General features: G+C 40.6%; 1 protein-coding gene across 3 annotated transcripts; it reads right to left on the bottom strand.

Annotated features, from left to right (window-relative positions):
• Positions 1 to 736: 736 nt before the first annotated feature.
• Positions 737 to 23206, bottom strand: NFE2 (nuclear factor, erythroid 2). 3 transcript variants are annotated; one of them, XM_081936444.1, is made up of 5 exons: positions 22707 to 23206; positions 19710 to 19810; positions 8837 to 8918; positions 6816 to 7028; positions 737 to 2280 (listed from the first exon to the last, which is right to left on the bottom strand). In XM_081936444.1, the coding sequence occupies exons 3-5, from the start codon at positions 8885 to 8887 to the stop codon at positions 1276 to 1278; spliced, it is 1269 nt and encodes a 422-aa protein (XP_081792570.1). In that variant the 5' UTR covers positions 8888 to 8918; positions 19710 to 19810; positions 22707 to 23206; the 3' UTR covers positions 737 to 1275. The 3 variants fall into 3 exon arrangements, with proteins under 3 accessions (XP_081792570.1, XP_081792569.1, XP_081792571.1); XM_081936443.1 differs by lacking the exon at positions 19710 to 19810; XM_081936445.1 differs by lacking the exons at positions 8837 to 8918; positions 19710 to 19810.
• Between the last annotated feature and the right edge of the window lie 694 nt (positions 23207 to 23900).

Below are 23900 nucleotides of genomic sequence, written 5' to 3'. Positions count from 1 at the left end.
CTCATTTATCAACCTTGCTTCTACGGTAGAGGACTCCATAATGTATAGATTATGTACACATCATTCTGAAACGTCTTACTTGTTTTGGCATCCATGTTTATAATACAAAAGAAATCAGGATATGAATTGAAAATTGGATTTTGTGGGAAGAACCTTAGGACAACTTCTGCTTGCTAGTTAATAAATGCCAAAATCATGTACAATCATGTACGGAAGCAACTTTGAGGAAGAAAATCCTAGGTCTACAATAGCCAAAACTCGAAGTATGATAGCACTTTTTCAGGGCTAACATTTAAAAAGGAATATACTGTTGTGAGTTGCAACTCATGAAAGGTGGTGCCTTTTTAAATAAAATTTGTTAGTTTGAAAAAATGCTATTAAACATCTGATTTAAGGCAATTTGCTTATCTTAGAGAATGTTTTGGCTTTTCAAAGACTGAACCATGCTAACTGCTGAGATTATATGGTGAGGTCCCAAAACAACACAGGTTCGTTCTATCTTTTCTGTAGCCTTTAAAAACAAATCTTTTAAACCCTTTGCCACCAATTCTTTTATAGCTGGCATACAGTGGTAATGACCCTTGCAAGTGCTTTGAAAAAGAATAGCATAGATTCGAAAACGTATGACAAAAAAAAAATCAAAAGAAAATGGGAAACCCGTTTAGAGCTTATAATTTTGAATACAAGCAACATTCATTTTTTTATACCTCCCAGCAATATAGTCTTAACTAGGATGTAGCAGAATTCATTTTTTTTTATTTTTTTATTCAACATTCTGGAAATGTGTAGAAAGGGATGTACAACTAATTTACAATAGGCTTCTTCATATTTGCTCTGGACAGTGGAAATTGTAGCCCAATACACTAGGAACATTTTAAAGCCGTAAGGTGAGCAAGTGCCTTATATATATTGTATGCAAGGTAATTTAGCTCGAAGTACCAAAGTAAGCAAAGGGTTGAGGATTACAAATACTGTTGGGATTATAATTCATCCATCACAATTGGCCACATCGGCGAAGTCTGATGGGACTGTTACGTTTTAGAAAGATGGATGCTTGGATAAGGAATAAATTCTAGATACCGTTTTAATCAAACTCTATTTTTCTCCTAATGAAGTGAAAATTAATTCTGGTTGATTTGAATGGTGTTCAGTTCAGCTGTACGGTATGGAATCTGAATTCTTCAACATTTGAGTAGTCTCGAGCCCCTAGAGAGATGCTTTTGTGGGGGTCAACTGGCTGTATTCCATTCCCCCCCCAGTTTCTACTTGTTCAGTTCAGCTGTTGGCACTTTCTGGCTGCTTGTTGCGTGGAACAAGGAAGACCCCGCCATCGATAGTGAGCTGCAGCATGTACTCGTCAGGGGAATAGGCGTTGCCAGCTTCATCCCGCAACATGCAAAAGACTTGGTGGTAGAGGGCTCCCAGCTTCTGCTTGGTCAGTGTCAGACTCCTGTTAAACTCTCCGCGGTCCTGTAGCAAGCGCTGTCGCTCCCGGCTTAGTTCATCCAGCTCCTGCTCCAGGTGCACCAATGTCTCCAATTTGCGCTTGCGACAATTTTGAGCTGCCACTTTATTCTTGCCACGGCGGCGGATGTCCCGGATTAGTGCCATCTGAGGCTCACTCAGCGGGAAACGTGACAGCAGCTCGTTGAAGTCATCCACTGGCAGGTTGATGATCTTTTCCACAGGGAAGGGGATTTTCATGGCTAGAGCCCGACGTTCATCTCTGTTGCCAACTAATTCTCCCCGTGGGCTCTGCCCTTTCTCCAAAGGATGCTCCGGGTGATGCTCAGGGAAGGGCATCTCTGGGACAGGAGCCAATGGAGGGTATGCTGGAACGTGGTCCAAGGGATACAAAGATGGATATTCTGCTCTCTCCAATCCCTCAGCTTCCAGGGACTCTGCATCACTGTAATTAAGGGATAACCCAGAGTCTGATTCCAGATCTTCTTGGAGCTTGCAAGGTCCCTGTGGTCCATAGCCATTGGTTAGCTCCCTCCCCAACATCATCCCTGGCATCCCTTTATATCCGCCCAGCATAGCAGGCCCTGGAGGCTCCAGGGAGGAAGAGATCAGCATGCCGGTGTAGCTGTAAAGTGTACAAGAAGCAGGCAGATTCTCTGGGTAGGAATGGTCATAGGTTGCAGCAGTAGGGTGATTGTAATTGGAAGCAGAACCCTCGCCCATCCCTGAACATGGCCCATAGTTAGGGGGTGCCATCTGTTGGGAATGGCCACATAAAGCTGGGTCATAGCAACTCTCGGCTGGCATGTCAAGACCCTGCAGGAAAGGGAGAGAAAATAAAAGATAAGAGAGTTCCTCTCTTCCTTCCCCATCACCCCTCAAGCAAAGAATGCGGAAAATGCACCAGTGGGGCTCAAGAGGATTGCAGTCAAACGTAAGGAATTTCTGATGGCTTGCCCGGGCTCTTTTCTGACAGTCAATCTTGTATATCCTAGTCCAGTTTCAAAATGCTTTCTCTCCCCCCACCCCTGCAGTAAATTGCAAGTGTTCCCAATACCGTTTTCCAACAGAAATATCATTTAAAAAAATTTCAGGCTTTTCTAGAAATTTTGCTTTGTCTGTTTAGCTATTGACTTAACTATATCATTGTCACATAAATGTAGCTATCCAAATTGAGCATCTACTTCTTCCTATGTAATGTTCTTATCACAGAAAAGTGGGGGGGGAAGCAAAGAAAAGGGGCACTCAAAAGGACTGTGCAGGTGCCGAGCCCCTTAAGATGGGTTGATAACGTTCCCCCCCAAGAACAAAAGAATGATTCATCCCATCGGACAGATCCCCCATTGTACATGGTTTCCCCCACCTCACTTCTCCCCGGGGTTTGCTGTTGAATGGGGGCAGTGTTGGGAGATTCAAGATTTAAAAGGCAGATGGATGTAATGGATACCTGCCACCCTGCAACTTAGATTCAGTACACTCCTCTGTAATGGGACAAACCCCCACAAATGCATATTTTGTAGCTGTGGGATGAGCTCCACCCATTCCACTGAGTATGGTACTTCAACAGTATACTGTTCAGCCAACCTGGTAGCAACTATCACGGACTAAACAGTTACGTTTTCAGTTCTTTGAGTTGTCTCAAGAAATAATTACTGTAAACATATCTTGGGTCTGTAACTGAATAATGAAGTACCATACTGGAAACATTCAGAGCCTCCATCATTAGATCTCTGCTATGAAAAAGAAATATGGAAGATTGTTGTTATGGAAAAATTGAAGCATAAAGAATGAGAAATGTTGGGCTATACTAGAAAAGTTACTTTTGATTCAGCCTGGGGAACACTTATCCTTTTTGCAAAACATCAGAGGTCGAATCGACCAACAATTGTTTGCCCTAGTACAGTGGTCGGCAAGCCGCGGCTCGCGAGCCACATGTGGCTCTTTACACACTTTAATGCGGCTCTTCTGTGTGCTGGGCGCCCGCTCCCCTCCCTCCTCTCGGGCACTTCAAAACAAGCGCCCCTTTCCCTTTTTTCTTTTCGACCCACAATGATTAGGGAGGATCCTGAAGTTGGGCGGGGACGAGAAGCGAGGAGGCAGAAAAAGAAACGGAGGCTAAGGAGCTTCCCCCCCGCCCCCTCCCAGCAAAAATCTAACCGGGGAGCTGGGCGGGCAGTAGCAAATTAGCCGATCACACCGCGTGATCGGTTAATTTGCTACTGCCCACGCGGCGTGATTGGCTAATTTGCTACTGCCCTCCCGGCTCCCCGGTTAGATTTTTGCTGGGAGGGGGCGGGGGGGAAGCTCCTTAGCCTCCGTTTCTTTTTCTCCCTCCTCGCTTCTTGGGGCTCCACCAATGGGGGAGCAAGGCCCGCCCAGCGCCAGGCTTTGGGCTAACACAGAGGTCTGCAAAGTTGCCTGTTTTAAGACTGGTGGACTTCAATTCTCAGAATTCTGGGAGTTGAAGTCCACCAGTCTTAAGAGCCAATTTTGCAGATCCCTGGGCTAATATGATTGATGCCCTTGGTGGACTTCAATTCTCAGAATTCTGGGAGTTGAAGTCCACAAGTCTTCAAGCTGTCAGGTTTGAAGACCCCTGGGGTTTTTTTCTAAAGGGTTAGGGGTGCAAGGGTCTTGCAACTTGACAGCTTTAAGACTTGCATGCTTCAATGCCAGAGTTCCTGAGCCAACATGACTGGAGGAGGAATTCTGGGAGTTGAAGTCCACAAGTCTTAAAGCTGTCAGGTTTGAAGACCCCTTGGGGTTTTTTTCCTAAAGGGTTAGGGATGCAAGGATCTTGTAACTTGACAGCTTTAAGACTTGCGTGCTTCAAATGCCAGAGTTTATAGAAACTAAAAACTGTGTACCATCCTATGTATTTTCGGTTTTAAAAATGTGGCTCTCAAAATAAATTTCAATCATGGTTTTGGCGAGATTTGGCTCAGTTGAAAAAAAAGGTTGCCCACCACTGCCCTAGTATATACAAGACAGCCAGTTTGTGGTTAAGGCATCAGCTAGAAAGCAAGAGACTGAGTTCTAGTCCTGCCTTAGGCACAACACAGCTGGATGAACTTGGACCTACCACTCACTCTCTCTCTGCCCTGGGAAGGAGGCAGTAGCAAACCACTTCTGAAAAACGTTAGCAAAAAAACTGCAGGCAATATCCAAGAATCGTACATGAATGAACGGAAACAAACAAACAAGATACACAAAAGTTGGAGTTTTGATTTGTTCTCTTACATCTTTTAAAATATTTGTTCATTCCCCTGTGATATTTTTACATTTTAATGGCTGTTTTTATTTTAGGTTATTGTTTTAAATATTTTAAATACTATTTTTAATAATGTTTAATAATGTTTTATTATCTGTTGCCAAGCCATACATTGCTTACCAATGGTGGGATTCAAATTTTTTTACTACCGGTTCTGTGGCTTGGTGGGCATGGCAGGGGAAGGATACTATAAAATCTCCATTCCCTCCCCACTCCAAGGGAAGGTTACTGCAAAATCCCCATTCTCTCTTGATCAGCTGAGACTTGAGAGGCAGAGAATAGATGGGGGCAGGGCCAGTCAGAGATGGTATTTACCAGTTCTCCGAACCACTCAAAATCTCCGCTACCTGTTCTCCAGAACTGGTCAGAACCTGCTGAATACCACCTCTGTTCTTTACCCTGTAATTGTGATTTGCTTTATTTACTAAGTAAAATAAATATTTTTTAAAAGACAGTACAATATTCTAATATTATATTCAGTGGTGGGTTTCCAATTTTTTTACTAACGGTTTGCTCATGCGCACAACACTTCTGTGCATGCACAGAAGCATCCAGTCAGGTGGGCGGAGCCTCCTGCTGCTGCTACTACTACCAGTTTGCCCGATCTGGGCCGAACTGGGAACAACCCACCTCTGATTACATTCTACACACAAAGCTTGAAAATGTGGCTATGCACTCAGGTCTGGGGCTCAGAATGTTTTAAGGGCCCTGTTTCTTGGCTGTATTGTTAATTGAGTAATTATCTTGGCTGCTATTGATATTTATTTTCTGGATGTTTTTACTCTTTTGTTTTAATTGTTTTATAAATTTAGAATTGTAAACTGCCCAGAGTCACTTGGTTAAGTTAAATTGAAGGAAGAAATAAAGGAATATCAACTTGGAAATGAAGGCCACTGTCTTAAGTAATTCCCAAGAAAATGTAGGCAAGTATAGTTTAAAACCATCTGGAGGTTTCCTTATTGCTGTCATCATATCTACAAAATGTAGACACTACATGCCCTGGATGAAACAAAAGGCTCATCTGAAAATTGAAACTCTAAATCTTACTGAAAAGAAGAATAGCTGCCTAATATTGCTGAATTTTAAATCCCGGCACCTTTTAGGAAACTTGCTGTAGCTGTTAGTGAATGGTGATTGGGAGTTCAGTCTTTAACAAAACAAATTCTAGATTGAGACTGATTTGAACTATTAGTGAACTTTGATTAAAAGAAATACTAGCATTTAAGGCTGTAAAAGTTTGCAAAAGTACCAAATGAAATACACCATTTCTTCTGAAGGAAAAAAAAATGGCGTGAGCAGGAAGACCGAAGCAAGCAATATGCAGCTACAGCATTGTGTTCAAGGTTTAAGACTAGAGAAGTGGTTTTTTTCTAATAAAGGTATGTTCAATCAGAAAACCAAGGGCTTTACAGTTGGTAAATCACTCTTTTTATCTTGCCTGTTGCAGAATCTCTGTATGGCACATTTTGCTCTTGGTTTTTCTCCTCTTTTCTTTAGCTTTATACAGAGCTGGCTGCCAGGAAAAAGGAAAAGAATTCCTGCCAAAGAACTGAATGAATCACTTTATACCAGGCCAAAGGTTGCAAATTGATACCAGGTGGAAAAGGCAAAGGAAGAAGAAATAAAGATCCACTTCCTGCAAGAGACACTATTTGTCTGTTTTGTTTATTATTACATTTATGGGCTGTCCAAATCCCATCCCAACTATTACAACTGGGTTCAGACATCATATTAGCCATCATGTTTTTGCCACTTGACTAAGGATAATACATGGACCAAGCCACTTGATAACCAGTTAGTGACAAGCGAAATCAATAGAGAAGCCAGCAGTAAAATTGCAAGTTACAGTCACATGATGTCTTGCTTAACGGAGATGGAGTTGCAGGTCCCAGTTTTGATTGTTAATCAAGGACTATCCATTATGAACAAATCCTCTTCATTTTGCTCCTTCCTTCCCCTTTGCCTTGCTCTATGGAGCAAGTTCTTATTTTAGCTACTGTGTTGACTATTGTCAATATGTCCAACCTATCTTCCCCAAAGCTGTTCAAATAATAGCGTGTTCTGTCAGTCCCATGCTTACCTGCAATTCTGAGATTGAGAGAATCTCTTGCCAGGTTAGCTCCATTTCCCCCTGTGAGCAAGCTTCCCCCCCTGCCAGGGGGTTGTACAAAGGGAGGAAGGTACTCCGAGTCCATCCCTGCTGGGGTGGGCAGGGGGACATCTTATCAGGTCGACTTCGGCCCAGTGTCTGCTCCAGCAAGGTGCCTCCAAAATCAGCCGTGGCAGCAAAGTTCTGTTATAGAAAAAACGATAATTAGATTTGACTGTCTTGAATAGTTCCATCTAGTCAGTTTTCTCTCTTGCTTACATTACATTAAGCTGAGTAAACTATTGGCTGATTGCAGATTAGGGTTAGTCATGAAATCAATACATACATTCTAATATCTACTGTTTGTATCCCTTCTTACTATTTGATTATGATTTTTGTAATCTTCCTGAGGCTGAAGTTAAATTTACAATACAACAAGGGTGTCAAACTCGTGTCGTCACGCCGTCATCACATGACATATTGTGACTCCCCCCCTCGCTAAACCGGGGGGTGGGCATGCCACCCCTGCAATACAAGAACTCAACTTTTTTTAAAAACACAATTGTCAAAATGTATGAGATGTATGAGAAAAAACCAAAACCAACTAGACTGGGCTTTGATTAATTCAGTGATACATTCCCCCGCATGTGCCCACACACACACGTGCATTCTTTTTTGTATCATTTTGGTTAGTTATAAAGTCTCTGAGGAGTGTTAACCAATTAAACAAACTAATACACAATCAAAGCCACTGGGCAGTGACTCAGAATGCTTCTGACTGCTCTCTGGTCTAAAGTCCTTCTCTCTCTTGTTCATATTCTCTAGAATGGGGCATGTGCACAAAAACACACAGATGTGAGGTGCTTTGTGCTCTCTGAGTTTGGTTGTTTTCTGGCAGACATTTCATTACACAAACTAGGTGACATCATCAGTGCTAGTAAGGAATGGGAGTTTATTGGAGTAAGTTCAGACTTAATGGACAGACTTAACCATAATTTCAACTGGGAAACTGACCATCCTAGACCAAGCCAAGTCCAAAAACGCTAGGGAATTTCTAGAAGCCTGGCACTCTGGCAAATTAAGCCATCAATAGACACATAGACACAAACAATATCTGCACACTATGCAAAAGAGTTAATCAACAAGCCAAAAAAGGGAACAAGAAGCCTAAAACACCTCCCCAGCTATCAGCACCTAGATCAGAGCTGTCAAACTCCCGGTCCGTGGGCCAGATGCATCATGTGTTGGCCACACCCATGCCTGGTTCAGCGAAGGGGTAAAAAGTCCCAATAAGTCACGTGATGCCACCATGATGATGTGAGTTTGATACCATTGACCTAGATGAACGTAGATTGTCTCCAAGATTATCATCAGACCAACAATCAAGAAGTTCCCCCATCAAGGAACTGCCAAATAAGCTAACAGCCCAACCAAAGGACCTCAAAGACCATGCTTGCCAACACCAACAGGGCAAGCCATTAGAATATAAACTGAGAGCAAACCCCATTCCTTTCTCCCACTGATGATGTTACCTAGTTTTGGTAATGAAGCATCTGCAAGAAAGCAGTCAAGCTCGCAGAGCACCAAGGAGCCCTCATTTCAATCCTGAACTATAAATATATATATATTTTTTAATTGGATACACAGATGCAGCACAAGAAAGCAAAACAGAAACACACAAAAGCACGTTAATCTATTACACAGATGGAATACAGAAGCTTTTTATGGCCACTAGTGCTAAAGAGAATGGAAAAAATTGCGGAAGCTCTACTCTGGATTTTCTATGCTTCCTTCATTCTCACTTTACTAGTCTCATCTCGTAACCTAAATAATGGCAAGGGAGATTTCTCTAGGGGGCAGTAGAATGGAACAATTTACCACTTTCTCTTTCTGGATGATTTTCAGAAACTTTTTTTTTTCCTTTTTCCCTGCCTCCATTTCTTAGTCCCAATTTGGCAAGGGTGGGATTGCCCATCTGGTCCCTGATAAGCTGCTATGTTTCTTCCCCTTACCTCTGCAGCAGCCCTGTGAATCTGCAGCGTGCAGCTGCCTGGATCAGACATTCATGAAGCCACAAGGATGCCAAGTTTCTTCCTGCAAGAGACAGATAACAACCTTTGCATCAGTCCTAGGGTTTGTCCAGAGAAGTATTGGGGAGGCGTTTTTATTTAAATATGTGTGGTGTGTTTTATTAACTGTTCATCAATCAAGAGCTCTGGGTCCACAATTTTATTCATTATTTTAAAAACCATGTAAAGTACGGACTGAGGTCATCGCTAAAGGACAAGAACAGTTTGAGGGAGAACTTGACAGAATGCAACAAAAAGAGCTGGAATGATAGTAGTCCAATCCTTCACATCATCTTCCTTTTTTGTCGAGTCAGGCTAAATTCCATGAAGCTGAGATTTCTGGAACTTTTATGCGCTGGTCATAACTTTTAAAACATAATGAATTGATTCCATTGCACCTGTATTTTTATTTATTGAAGCTTGTTCCAGAGGTTAAAGGAAAAGCTGTCATCTGCAAGTTTTTTTTTTTCAAATTGATAAGGCTGCTGAGTGCAAGAAGGCTGCCGAGTGCCTTTTGAATAGTGGAAGTGCTTGTGAAATTATCAGACTTCACATGGTGCCTATATGATGTTCCATGGCATATGTTTGGTGTAGTAAGGCTGCAGAACAGATGGGGCCAGTTCCGTTTTGGAAATGTTCTTTGTCTTTTAGCTATGGCATAGGTCACATCATTTTTTCCATTAGTTTCCCACTTCAAAACAGCATGAAATCAAGCCTTATTTTCAGAATTCATGTTCAAATAGGACCTCAAAAACTCAGAAAGGGACATGATAGGCCACCAGTTTCATTCCTCAATGCAAGTCAGCCACAACTTATTTAACCAACCTAAACTGACTTATTTAAGCAAGTTAACCAATTGACAGGTTTTACACAACTAGCTCCAAACAAACAGACTACCGTATGCTTACAGTAGTGTGCTATGTGGACCCTGTTTCTATGTTAGCTTAACCTGTAAGGTTATCATGAGAATACAAATGATTCTCCACTCTTTCCAAGTTACAATCCTGAGCAATTGTGAAAGAGTTGAAGATAAACATAATGAGAACCAGTTCCATGTTTTGGGAGATGTTTGGGCAAGGGGTCTTCACTAGAAGACATTAGAAGAGCCCTGGTGGCACAGTGGTTAGAATGCAGCATTGCAGGCTAATTCTGCTGACTGCCAGGGGTTCGATCCTGACTGGCTCCAGGTTGACTCAGCCTTCCATCCTTCCGAAATGGGTAGAATGAGGACCCAGATTGTTGGGGCATTAGGCTGACTCTGTAAACCGCTTAGAGGGGACTGTAAAGCACTATGAAGTATTATATAAGTCTTAAGTGCTCTTAATTAATGGATCGTTAACTGATTAACATTTTAATTCACCAAGAAAAACAGTTATCTGGTTTTTTTCCTCATTCACTGAGCCTACTCCCTCATGGTCATAGTTGCTAACTGTTCCTCTTCCTTTTGATTTCTACTGCTTAGTTGCTTACTTGTTTGCTTGCTTTGAGCAAACAAATAAGTTTTGTGTCATTTTGTTAGAAAAGATACGTACACGTGCAAAACACTTTTTCTTAAGAGGAATGCTGGAGTTGGTATGACTACTTGAATTCTGCTCAGCTGAACAAGAATGTTCTTCTAAGTGGAGGGCTTCAGCCGAAAGCTTCTTATCAACTTTCTATGCTTTAATTCTCCTCCAATTCTATTTTTAACCTTAGTTAAAGAAAAAGAAGAGGATGGTTCAAATAGCCAACTCTGAAGGGAAAAGATATCTCTTTTTGTTGCTCGTATCTATATGGGCCTTTAAAAGAAACATTTTGTGACACTATAGTTGACCTGAACAAATGTATTGCCCAACTATAAATTTTGGAACCAGCACAAGTTATTGTAGTGCTTTAAAAAAAAAGAAAGAAACACAACAGTGTTATAGGAAGGCGACCTTACTAGGAAAACCAGTTGAACATTTGTGAAATCAGATTATTTTATTTTAAATGTAGAGGAGAATATTCCAGGAAACTCCAATGCCCGAGAAGAGCCACCAAGAAGGTCTTGAAAAATACTTTCAAGAGAGAAGAGAAAATGAACCAAGGTTTCTAAGCTAAACCCTATTCTTGATTATTGTTTCTCAACATTCCATAACAGAAGAAGAAAAGTCACAGAAAACAATGATGGTAGCGGGATATAGCTGTTTAAGAATCTTAGTTTACAACTCTTGGAACAGTAAATGATTAGCAGTTAAGGTTTAATTAGATGGGGAAAGCCTGGAGAAATTTCAGAAGGCAGAGGAGTTGTTGAATAAGATTTCCTGTGGTTAAGGGTGGAGAACAAATTACTCCCCTTATTACCAAAACCAGAATAAATTATGCAACAGGAGAGAAACTGTGCACTTTTGTTTATGTGGGTGTGTGTTTGTGTATGAACACATAACCCTGCTCTGATATTAAAACACAAAAGCGCATTCTGATACTTTAATCCACAATCGCAGCTACAATGTGCTTGCAGAGGGAAAGCTTGGACAGTTTACACACAGTAAATAGGAAACACAGGCTTAATCACAAGTTGTGAGTGACAAATGAGAGGAAGAAGATAACTGACATACCTAGCTTGATCTGCTATGCCAGTGATAGCTAACTTTTTTGTCCTTGTGTGTTGAAAGCACGTGCATCCGCGTGACAATGCGGGCACACACCCATAATGCAATGCCCTCCCTGCGCATGCATGTGCTACTCCCCCTGTCCATCCACCCTGCGCATGCATGCGCAATGCCCTAGACCCCATTTTGGGCCTAGCAAAAGCCGCCTGGGAGCAAAAGTGGGTCATGGGGGGGCACGCTACACCCCCCACTCCCCCCACCCCCACGCATGCACGCACGACCCACCACCACTACTGCACATGTGTGCGCATTTCCTGCATGTGTGACAAAGACAAAAACCCGAAAATCAGCTGGCTGGCAGGAGGCAAGTGCGAATGCTCGGTGGAGCTGAGCTGGAGTAACAACTTGTGGCACACATGCCATAGATTCGCCATCACGGTCCTATGCCTATCCTCCTTTAGGTACAGTACAGTAGTACATGTTTACCTTTCTCTTGATATCTTGCTGTTTATCCTAAAAATGAATCTAGAATCAGCTTGGTCTAGTGGTTAAGGCACCAGGCTAAAAAACAGGAGATTCTGAGTTCTAGTTCTGCCTTAGGCATGAAAGGTAACTGGGTGATTTTGGGTTAGTCATCTCTCTTGCAGCCTAACTCACCTCATAGGATTGTCGTTGGGAAAAGAGGAGAAGGCAGGAGTGTTAGTTATGTTCACTGTCTTGAGTTATTTATAAAAATAATAAAAGTGGGATATAAATACATAAATACACAGAGGCTGGGCCTGCTGGGGATGACTTACAGCCCTTGTTTACCTCTCGATTTATAGAGCTAATTCTGTTCCTCACCGCAAGATGAGTAACTGACTTTCAATGGCAGCATGGAGGGAGGGCAAAATATGGCTCTGAATACAGGAATTGGTGTCTGAACTGGGGGGAAAAAAGTAATATGCTGGTCCTAGTTCCATTCCAGGCAATAAAATATCTTGGACTGATGATGCACTGACAGAGAGAAGGCTTCTAGATGCACATGTAAGTTAAGCATTCTGTATTCCTCTCATTGGCTAGACTTCAAAAATGTCTCCTCTATTCCGGGAACAGCAAGCTCACCAATATTCTTAACTCTTGAACAAACAATGATGCTCATGTACCAAGAAGTGGGCAGCAGTGGAGAAGTTCAGCTCAAGGACAAATCAGGAGTACTCCAGAATACAGTAGGCACATCTAAACTAGGGATCTGAAACTAGTGAAATCATTTCATTTTTATGGAACCATTAAAAAAAACAAAACTCTAACTTGTAAAAGTCAGCAACCCTGCAAATTATCATTATGGTCAGATAAAAATATGGAGGGCAAGAAGAATAGTGTCCTTTCTACACCATTCAAAACAATATGTTACAGAGAGATTCATTTGTGTTTTCCATCAAGGTATGTTCCTTATTAGGGTACAATACAATACAATAGTAGAGTTGGAAGGGACCTTGGAGGTCTTCTAGTCCAACCCCCTGCCTAGGCAGGAAACCCTATACCGTTTCAGACAAATAGCTATCCAACATCTTCTTAAAGACTTCCAGTGTTGGGGCATTCACAACTTCTGGAGGCAAGCTGTTCCATTGATTAATTGTTCTCACTGTCAGGAAATTTCTCCTCTGTTTCAAGTATCTGTATCAAGATTGTTACTATTTTTCAACTAAGACAGACATACAGTTTCATTAATAGAGTTACATTTCAATTAATGATTGAATTAAGTTGATAGTGGAGATTAGCAGAAAACTTGCATACAATGTATGATTAATCAAGGCAATTATAAGTATTCCAAACCGTCTTGAAGAAAACAGTTGACTGGATTCAACAGCTGTACGTACTGAGGGTGGCTTCACTGCAGGTGTCTTATTGTGTCTGGCTGTTTTATGAATTCTGAATTGCCTCTTATTGATATTTGTTCTTTCCTGTCAAAAGATCCACACAGTGATCTCTGACTGTTCTGGTATATCTAGGAGTCTCTTATAATCCCTCTTTGAGGGGGAATAGAAAGGAGTAGGATTGTGGAATGTATTGTTATGGTTCTTCTTAGAAGCTCAAGGTCGTCTTTTGTCTCCGTACCTCGACACCTGACCGGAAGCAGAGGGGTGTACATGCCAGCGTGGAAGATGAAGATTGGACCATGTGATGAATTATGGGGTGTGGGGATAGATAATGAACTTTCAACTGGGTGAACCCACAGGATGTACATTAATAATAATAATAATAATAAATTTGGATTTATTAGCCGCTCCCTTTCCAAGTAGGACTCGGGGCGGCGTACAATGGAGCATATAACATAAAATACATAACAACACCAAACGTACATACATACACAACACATATACATATACACGGAGGAGGAAACAAATTACATCAATAGACAGTTAAAAATCTACTTTAAAATACCCCAATTGTAAAAACCCAATAAAATTAATATTTAAGAACAATTTAAAAAACAGTTTGGAGGAATGGGAAAATTACGATTGCGATTGAGCCAGGCCGGATAATTGAAAGAGGTGGGTCTTCAGCTGTACACGGAAGGAGCGGAGATCGGAAGTAATCCTGATGTCACGGGGGAGGTCATTCCATAGGGCTGGGCCCATCACAGAGAAGGCTCTGCTCCTGGGTGTCGCCCCCCGACACTGTTTGGCGGACGGCACCCGGAGAAGTCCCTCTCTGTGTGAGCGAATTGGTCGTAGGGATGTGTGGGGCAGGATGCGATCCTGCATATAACTAGGCCCTGTGCCATGGAGCGCTTTAAAGATCATAATCAAAACCTTGATTAGAGTTGAAATTTCACAGCATAATGCCAACATGTCTGTCTTATTAAATTGGAGTTTTAAGGATAACTTTGCCTTGGACAATGATTTAATTCTGCATGATATTTGGAACGCTGACAGAGTCTTTCCGTGATCTCTTGTTTCACAATTTAATTGTGATTCATTTAGTTTATGTAGCCTTTTTTGTTGATCCATGCAACCAACTCCTAGAAAGAAGCAGAATGATGTGTTTCACCTGCCTCTTACCTGCTATTTTCATTTCCTTGCATATATTATTGCAATGTGTTGCAAACTATGAGAATTTATCAAAAAGATAAGGTATAAAATATTTACATTTTTTAAAAAAAAAATCTATTATGATAGCCAAAAAATTTACCCATGAATATCATGGTATCCAATCTGACCCCAAGCTTCATTTAAAAATAATTACAAAATAAATTCATAAAATAATCCACAATCTCACCAAATTTCCAGATTACCTGTTTTCAGTGTTCTTATACAGAACTTGCAAAAAAAGGGAGTAAGATTGCCTAAATTTAATAACATCCCAAAATTTTGGAAGGGAGGAGGTTTTTTTGAGGGGGGAGGAATGCTCAGAAATACAACAGACTTTTGTGATGACAATCACAGGCCAAATAATTTTTTCAATCCTGTTCTCTCTTTAATCAAGTTCTGTGAAAAGCGGATATTTCTCAGTATCTCAGAACTCAGAACCTCAGCTATTTGGAAATATCTAGTACTGCACAAATATATTAGACTGGTGTACAAATCCTTTTAAAGTCACAAACCTGTCTGTCAGTGATTAAGAAAGTCTCACTTTCAGAACAGTGTTTTCACAAATATTTACCTAAAACACATAACACGTTTTATCTGAAACACACAACGCAATTAAAATATATCTGATGTGTGATCTAGTGCAGTAGTCTTTGTGGTTTCTGAACCAAATGCCTATTGACAAAACCTACATGAACATGCATTTTTTTCATCCATATATATTTAAGATTTTACTGTTGAAAAATTCATTGATTAAAAGTAGCTTTAAAAAGCCCTCACTTAATTGAATATTTTAAAATATTTGTAGTAAAAGTATTTATTAAAAACGCTGATGGAAAATACCATCTAAGAAGAGGCATTTCCTATTCCCTCAAGTGCAGGGGGGGGGGAGCCTGTTTTAAGACTTATCTATTGTATCTGTTGTGACATATATTACGTATATCATCATCTTATTCTAGAATTATGGTTTTTAATCATGTACAAACATAATCCGTGAATTATTTGATTAACCAATTCAAGCTCATGTTTTATCAGTAGATTTCTTTAACTAGGTATCACCTTAATATCATGATAATAAGTTTGGATATATTATTTATTGTAAAAAAAAAAAAGGGCTATGATTCTGTAGGTTAGCATCAGCTTGTATTTGAGGTAATGGTAGGAAAATATACCAAGCTAAATTAAGGAATGGTTCAGACACTGTGAAATATTTTTTGTGTGCTTTTTGTTGTTGTTAGTTGTGAAGTCATGTCCGACCATCGCGATCCCATGGACAACATTCCTCCAGGGCTTCCTGTCTTTTACCATCCTCTGGAGACCATTTAAGCTCACACCTACTGCTTCGGGACTCCATCCAGCCATCTCATTCTCTTCTTTTGCCCTCAATCTTTCCCAGCATTAGGCTCTTCTCCAGTGAGTCCTTCCTTCTCATTAGGTGGCCAAAATATTTGAGTTGTGTGCTTTAGTCACTACTAATATCTGTTGACTTTCTTCCTCTTAGATTGTTCTTATTGTTTCAAAACATTATTTATTACTTATTCCAGACCCATGTAGAGTGAAGTGGGTTAAAAATATATATTTTATGTCATTTGTGGCTGAGAGGGGAAGTATATGCCGAGAGAATTAAAAATATAATGGGTAATTCCTGCTACCTCTGGAAGTTCCTGCTCTTCTAAGGATTCCAAATTTCCTCGTGACATACATGGCAGAAGCATGGAAACGTAACATCATGGAACATTGTGGACAGAAGCCTAAGCCATCATTCAGCTGATGGTAATAGAAATGGGTTATTGCAATAAAACATTATCATCTAAAAAGATACCTACCTCACTCATATTACACAAAGTCTAAAATTATCTATCTGCAACACCAATGCAGAAATGTCCTCTAAACCTCACCTTTTCGCTCACTTCCGCTACTGACTGAGGTATCTGAATTGGGGAAAACATTGGCCACTATTTAACTGGCTGGCAGGATGGAACAAACTGCAAAGGACTGCATCAGAGTAATGGTATGTGAGGGAGAAATGATAACTTTTAGTAAATTGCTTGAAGCAATTACACAACTATGCACGGAGGAGAACTGTTTAAAATCTCAGAAGATCAAACAGCTAGAAGTCCTACTGCAATTACTTAGGCATTTGAAAAATATTATTACTTTAGATCTGTACAGATCCAGATTCATTTATCCTATGCATTTTCTGTTTTCTCTCATACCCCTTATGTCAGTTTAATATTCATGACAAATTCCAGACAAGTAGTACCCAAATTAATTTATGGAAACAAATCTACCAAAGAGTATATAGAGAAGATCTTAAATATTTCAACTAGAGGAAGGTATAAACATTATCTTGGCCAAAGTCCGCTTTGTTAGTTGCTGTTAAAGATTCTGGAGTCCTGGCCCATCTTAGGATGATCTGTTGCTCTTGGCAAGAATGAGGAAAGACTAGAAATAGCATTTAGATTTATATAATGCTGCACAGTGTTTTATAGCACTAAGTGGTTTATAGAGTCAGCCTATTGCCCCCTACAATCTGGGTTCTAATTTTACCGACCTTGGAAGGTTGAGTCAACCTTGAGCTGGTAAGAACTGAACTGCCAAATTGCAGGCAGCTGGCAGTCAGCAGAAATAGCCTGCAGTACTGCACTCTAACCATTGCATCACCACAGTTGCAGGTGGCAGTTTTTGGGGTCTGGAGCAGTCCCCCATCTTCCTGCCATTATTTGTAAACCTTCTGATCATTTCTTTCTGTTGAAAAAAAAAAAAGCTAACAGTATGCCACGAGGCTGTTTCTCCACTTCTTTAAAATAGCTAATGTCATCAATGCAACTGAGATAAAATTCAGCTACAAATTCACTTGCTTCGGGACAAGGAATTGAGTCCAACTCTTCTTCGGCCACCCCTTGTTAAAGTACAATAAATCTCTTACAATTTTCAGATGGCTCTTTCTTGTTCTAGCAAGCAGGGCTTCCCAAAGAATCTTGGGAGCTATAGAGTTTCCTCTTAAGAAATTGCTAAAACCTCCTCATATAAACAGAATTGCCAAAGTGCTAAGGGAAAATAGCAATGATTAAATTAGACCTGTGCTGAGAAGCTACAAGAAAAAGGAGTTATCGCTAGACAAAAGCTCAATAGTAGCACTCAGGTCATATTCCTCATATACCTACTTTGCTTTCAGTCACTGCCATCTCCAATTGGGAGAAAGGAGAATCGTATATCAGTGACAGAAAGTCTTCTCTCTGTTGGAGAACTTGCAAAAATCCCTAATTGCCAGAGCGGATAATATTTGGATAGCTGGGTGAATCATATTGATTACTTTACACTTCCGATCCAACACATCTCTTTTGAAATATTACTGGCACAGTTTTCTGGTATAACTGTGGGATGTTTCTTGTTTGATTCTCAAGGATGGATAAATAAGTTTTCATGCCATCACCCTTAGCTACCATAACTTTGAATGCCATCACCCTTAACTACCATAGCTTAGGGCGGCAGATGAGGCATGTTGCTTAGTTGTGAGGGAGGGGAGGGAGTTACTGTGGAAAGCACCAAATATCTGAAAGTAATTGTTCCACGATCTTCTTCCTCCATTCTCTTTGTGGTCCGTTATCGCCACTCACTCTTTGCTTTTCTCATGTATATTTCAACAGAGACCGGTCCTGCAATTTCCTCAGCCTCTCTGTTGGGATGTTGCACAAGAGAGAACATCTGTCAGAGCTCCAGGGACAGGGGAAGAAAATGCATGAAGGCTTTAGAAGAGCTCCAAAATGCTACATTCTCATGCTCATTTCTCCCACCCTCAAAAGCAATAATCAGGTAAATGACACAAGAGTTTTAGATGAATGAAAATAAGTCTGTCAACAGTCCCCCCCCCCCGAAAGTTAAGCCACTTGAGAGGGAATTTGGAAAGTGGGCCTAGAGGATTGTAGCGGAGTGAGGATAAATACAGAATAAGGCTTTGTTCATCTTTTTCTAACCTTGTTGAACTGTGACTCCCGTTATTTCTCCTCATTAATCATATTAATTCGAAGAGATGGGAACTGTAGTTGAATAATATCCAGCAACTGACAGAAGTTATTTCATCAGATTCGTGATCTGAAAACATGGTTTATGGATGGCCAGTGTCTACTACAGGGGTGTCAAACACAAGGCCCGTGGGCTGGATCCAGCCTGCGAGGTGCTTAGATCTGGCCCAAGGTGCCACTGCCAATGAAAACGGAGCTCAGGAGGGCCGTGCACGTTTTCGCTGGCAGAGGGTTGCAGGAAGCTGTGGCAGCTGAAAACGGAGCTTGGGAGCCCGTTTTGGCTGGAAGAGTGGCCTCCACAGGCGCCCCTGACATGAGTGATGTTGAGCTGGCTATGCCTCCCCACCCGCCCTCCTAAGGTCAAACACAACCCTGATTCGGCCCTCAATGAAATCGAGTTTGACACCCATGGTCTACTAAATATAATCTCCATGTTTAAAGAAAGGGTTGTGATAAGCAAGAAGAGAACATTGTGTGCATGTACTATGGGGGTGGGAACATTTTTCGCTAGGCAATAAATAAGTAGGTAATCAATCTGGCTAGAATGTTGCATTTACACACAGACCCAAATAATATCTCATACTTCTTCTGACCGGACAATAATCAATACATCCCATACCCTTAAAACCACAGCCTGATGGTAAAGCATATATATATATATATGATAGACATCTCTAGTTTGAACTATCATTAACCGGTGATAGGGAAGACTTCTAGTCAAAATTTGGAAAGCAGTTGTTCTTGTCAGTCAAAATCAGCAATCCTGAGCTAGACAGACCTGAAGGAAAGTAACTTCCCATTCCTGAGTCTTTGCAGTTGGTCTACCAAGCAGTTGCTTGCTTTTCATCCTCCCATTCAATTGTGCTGCAAATGACCTTGAAATTCACTTGGCAAAAATGCATATATTCATAATCAAATATGGCCATTGAAGAAGATGTGCTTCTTTGATTGTGTTACTGCAAAAAGCACATGCACAGATGGGCCTATAAAGTAATCCCAGTTTTGCTTCTCAGCCCATAATCCGTTTATGTCTGCACTATTATATTCCCACATATAACATTTATTCACATGCTCCCTAAATGCGACACAGGAATGAGGACATGCAAGTATGTGAGTTTTGAATCCCTTATCAATGTATAGTGGAGCATACCCATTCATGTATATTGACCCATAGTACGTTTGGTAGAAGATCCCTGCTTCCATCCCTAGAACAGCATCTGAAGTTTTTTCCAGACTCCTCTCTGGATTCCACTTAAGAAAAAAATTAAGCAGTGTCACCTATATACACCCAGAAGAGGGCAGTAGACTGAAAACATATGCACATGTATGTACACACATGTAGATAATGAAATATATATCCGTACATACAGAACACACAGTTCTGCATGCTCACAACATCCCGTATTGCAGTGAATTTAAAATGTGAGTTTGCAATTGCATCCTTATAAATCATAGACAACATAGGTTGAATCAATAATAGTTCTTGTATACTGCAGGAAATAGCATTAGTGAAAGAATCTATAGAATACTCAAAGAGTAGAGGGAACTGTTCAATTCAGAAGAGAGGAAAATAAACCAGACAAAGTCAAAACTTCCATCTTACCATCTTCTTCATATCATAGTATATAATATAATACAATACAATAGTAGAGTTGGAAGGGACCTTGGAGGTCTTCTAGTCCAACCCCCCCCCCCCGCCTAGGCAGGAAACCCTATACCGTTTCAGACAAATGGCTATCCAACATCATCTTAAAGACTTCCAATGTTGGGGCATTCACAACTTCTGGAGGCAAGCTGTTCCACTGAATAATTGTTCTAACTGTCAGGGAGTTTCTCCTCAGTTCTAAGTTGCTTCTCTCCTTGATTAGTTTCCACCCATTGCTTCCTGTTCTACCCTCAGGTGCCTTGGAAAATAGTTTGACTCCCTCTTCTTTGTGGAACTCCTGAGATATTGGAACAATGCTATCATGTCTTCCCTAGTCCTTTTTTCTATTAAACTAGACATACCCAGTTCCTGCAACCGTTATTCATATGTTTTAGTCTCCAGTCCCCTAATCATCATATACAACTTGCTAAGCCAGAACCAAACACCCACATAATGGCTAAGCATATATATATGAACTGGGTTTTTGATTCTTATTACATAGTAACCTTTTCATTAAGATTGTACAAGAAATGCAATCTACAATTAATGTACCCAAAGCATAGAGGATAAATCAATAAGATACAATTGTTCTCCAGCTCAAATACAGTAGTTTTTTCAGTTTTTCTGGTAGATACGCTAGCTAGCTAGTAGATATTCATCCCCTGCCAAATAATTTTTCAGGTATCTGAAATAATACCACAACCCCCCCCCCCCAAAAAAACCTCTTTACAGGAGGTTATAAATGCAATGAGCGTATGTGCACTACAAACATTAAAAGTTCCTGGCCACTTTTAGTATTCTGCAAAACATCCAAGAATATTTACAACCAATAACTTCGCTTTAGCCTCTGATGATTATCAAACCCTGTGGCTGCATGTACAGCTCTCAGCTTACCTATTGGCATTTTATGCAGAGTGACTTGGTCCAAGTTAATGAAAGAGCTAAAGGAGAATTTGAGCTTATCCCCAATGCACTGCACTGGTTCACATGCATCACATATTACTACACCAACCATAACATCCAAACCTTGTTCCTAGCTTTAAGTTATGAAACAAATTAAACTGGGTGCCTTTTACTAGACTAAAATTTCCCAGTTCCATTCACTGTTCACAACTTCCATTATTGAATATTATGGAACCTGTAAAAATATTTTATTTTACATCACATTTTATATTACACTACACAAGCATAACTCATGTATGGAAGCAAATTTCCCAAGCATGTATACTGTAAAAAAAATACTATTAATCTGACTTAGGAGATGGCTGCCAATACCCAGGCATTTGATCTATCTGATATTTCCAATGAATGCTTCATATTTTATTTGCTTACTACATCTAGCTAGAGATCTAATAGATAATGAGAGTTACCTAATTTGAATCCCATAACAATAATACTATGAAATGGATAAGGCAGACAGTGTTTACTCGTGATCTGTGTTAGAGTTATGTTGATGTTTTCCTGGTATGAGCTCACAAGAACATTCAAAAGACCTGATGATATATAAAATTATTTTTGTGCATCTTTGTACCATGGAGTGGCATTTGTGCACTCAATTGACTGCATGCTGCACTGTTTGTAAGTGAACCTCTACAGTTATACTTTCTAGTGGTTATAATCATGTTCAACAGACAGTCTTGTGGCGTCTTACAAGCCAACAAATTTATTACAGGAAATTTATCAACATCTGAGTAAGAGGATTGTAGTCCAGAAAGTTTATGCCGTAATAAATTTGTTAGGCATGCAGAGACCACAAGTTTCTTTCTTGTTTTTACAGTTATATGTTCCTCAGTAGTCCAGGAAAGTTTATGCCATAATAAATTTGTTAGGCATGCAGAGATCACAAGTTTGTTTTTTACAGTTATATGTTCCTCTATGCCTGCAGGAGATCGTTGCTTATGTACGGTTTTGTGTGCTTCACCTTCATTTACGTTTGCATTGCTCTCCTGCTCCCCTAGAAGTTCAGACCTCACTAGAAAGTTATATTTTCTCCAGCCAAAGCTATGTTGCCTAAAAAGAGTAACTCAATGGGTATTATCTCAAAGTTCCTGAACAAAATATCACATTGACACACCTGCAATTTCCACATCAGAATGGATGGGTGAGCCAAAAAAAAAACTTCATTCGCTTCCCATTCTCCATTCTCACATATTTCCCAGCAAATCCTTTGGATCATGTTCTACAGAACTTAGAACATCTATTTCCACTGATGAAGGATTTAAAATCAAGCAAAATCCTAATGCCTGGAGACAGGAACTACAGTCCAGCAGAATTTGCTCCCTCGGGAACCTTTTGAAGGTGATGCGTAATTCCATGGGTTAAGGAACTTACTGGTCTTGGAGTTTTAAACACACATTTGGTTAGAGGTCCCATTACTCCCCCCCCTCCAAAAAAAAGTTTGCCTGGTTAGGCATTCAGTTCAGAAATAGCATCCACCCTCCCTCCTTCACTAACAGGAGTGGAAACAATGATATCCTTTGAGGCTGTGGCATGGCCCCTTACCTGCTGAAATTCCTAGCTGTCTAGCCAGGTGTGCAGCTTGTGGGTGGGGAAGAAAAGGCTTTCCTCCAGGATGTGCAGCAGAAAAGGCCCCCAATTTTCCCCACATGTAAGCGCCTTCCACTTCTCGGGGCCCAGTTGCTATGGGGCTTCAGGGTGCCTCCATCGCTGCTGCTGTTCCAGACTCCAGGTGGCCAGAGCTGTACAGTGCGAGCCCCGCCTCGCCTCGCTGGGGGCTGCTGATATTACATAACAGGAGCCGCCCCTGTGCAAGGGGCAGGGAAACCACAGTGTTGGTAATGGTGGAGATGGCCCCAGCACTGTACTTTTCCCTCCCAAGAAACGCTGTATTGCATTCTTTCCAAGAAACACGCTCCACAGAAAAGCTTCCTATCTACATTTTCAGTGCTCAGGAAAAGAAAACAAGCAGATCACTACAATACAGTAATGCACACATGTACCAAAAGGAAGAAAACTAGAGAAATGATCTAAGCTACTCTGAGGTTACCACACAGTCAACCAAACCAGAGAACTGGCTATATAGTAAGAACAGGGAAGAAAAATCAAGACCACACTTAATTACAACACAGCCGTGAATGGGATACACCCACATTGTGTCGGCATCCAGAAAGGCATTCAAAACAGACACTATGCATTGTTTTATATTGTTTGCAGAGGTACACAGCAAAGAGAATCCTGCAATGACTGGACTAAAGAGATATTTGGCATACATAATGTATCTTTAAAATGAAATGCCCATTCCTTCTCCCAAATGAAAGAAACAAAAAATTGTACCCATTTGTCAAACCCAATATTTAAAAACAGGATTGATTGACTGCTTGCAAGGCATATCTCAAAGACTTTGGGGGAATTATAACTTTGGGACATTTTCAAAATCCTTAAAACACTTGCCGGTAATTGTCACATTAGAATCCAATTCTCAAGTTGCCTGAGATAAGCTGTGGCAGTTATACAAGGTTTTGTCAATAGTTGTTTTCGTCAAATGATCAGCGACTTCACACTTGAGTTCTTTAAAACCTGCTGGGTGGTACTAGCGTGATACCTGATTTCTTAATTTGTAATTTTTTTTCACTTAAGACCTAGGTGTCCATGTCACCACTATAGTAATTTTGTGTTTTCATTGGTTTTTATATTTTATGGTACTGAAAGTCATCTTCTCAATTTGATGGTAAGTGG

This window comes from Natrix helvetica (assembly GCF_964273705.1).
Source record: "Natrix helvetica genome assembly, chromosome: 1".
In the NCBI taxonomy this organism is placed as follows: Eukaryota; Metazoa; Chordata; class Lepidosauria; order Squamata; family Natricidae; genus Natrix; species Natrix helvetica.
The sequence above is the reverse complement of the archived record's forward strand: the minus strand, read 5'-3'. Positions and strand labels throughout refer to the sequence as shown.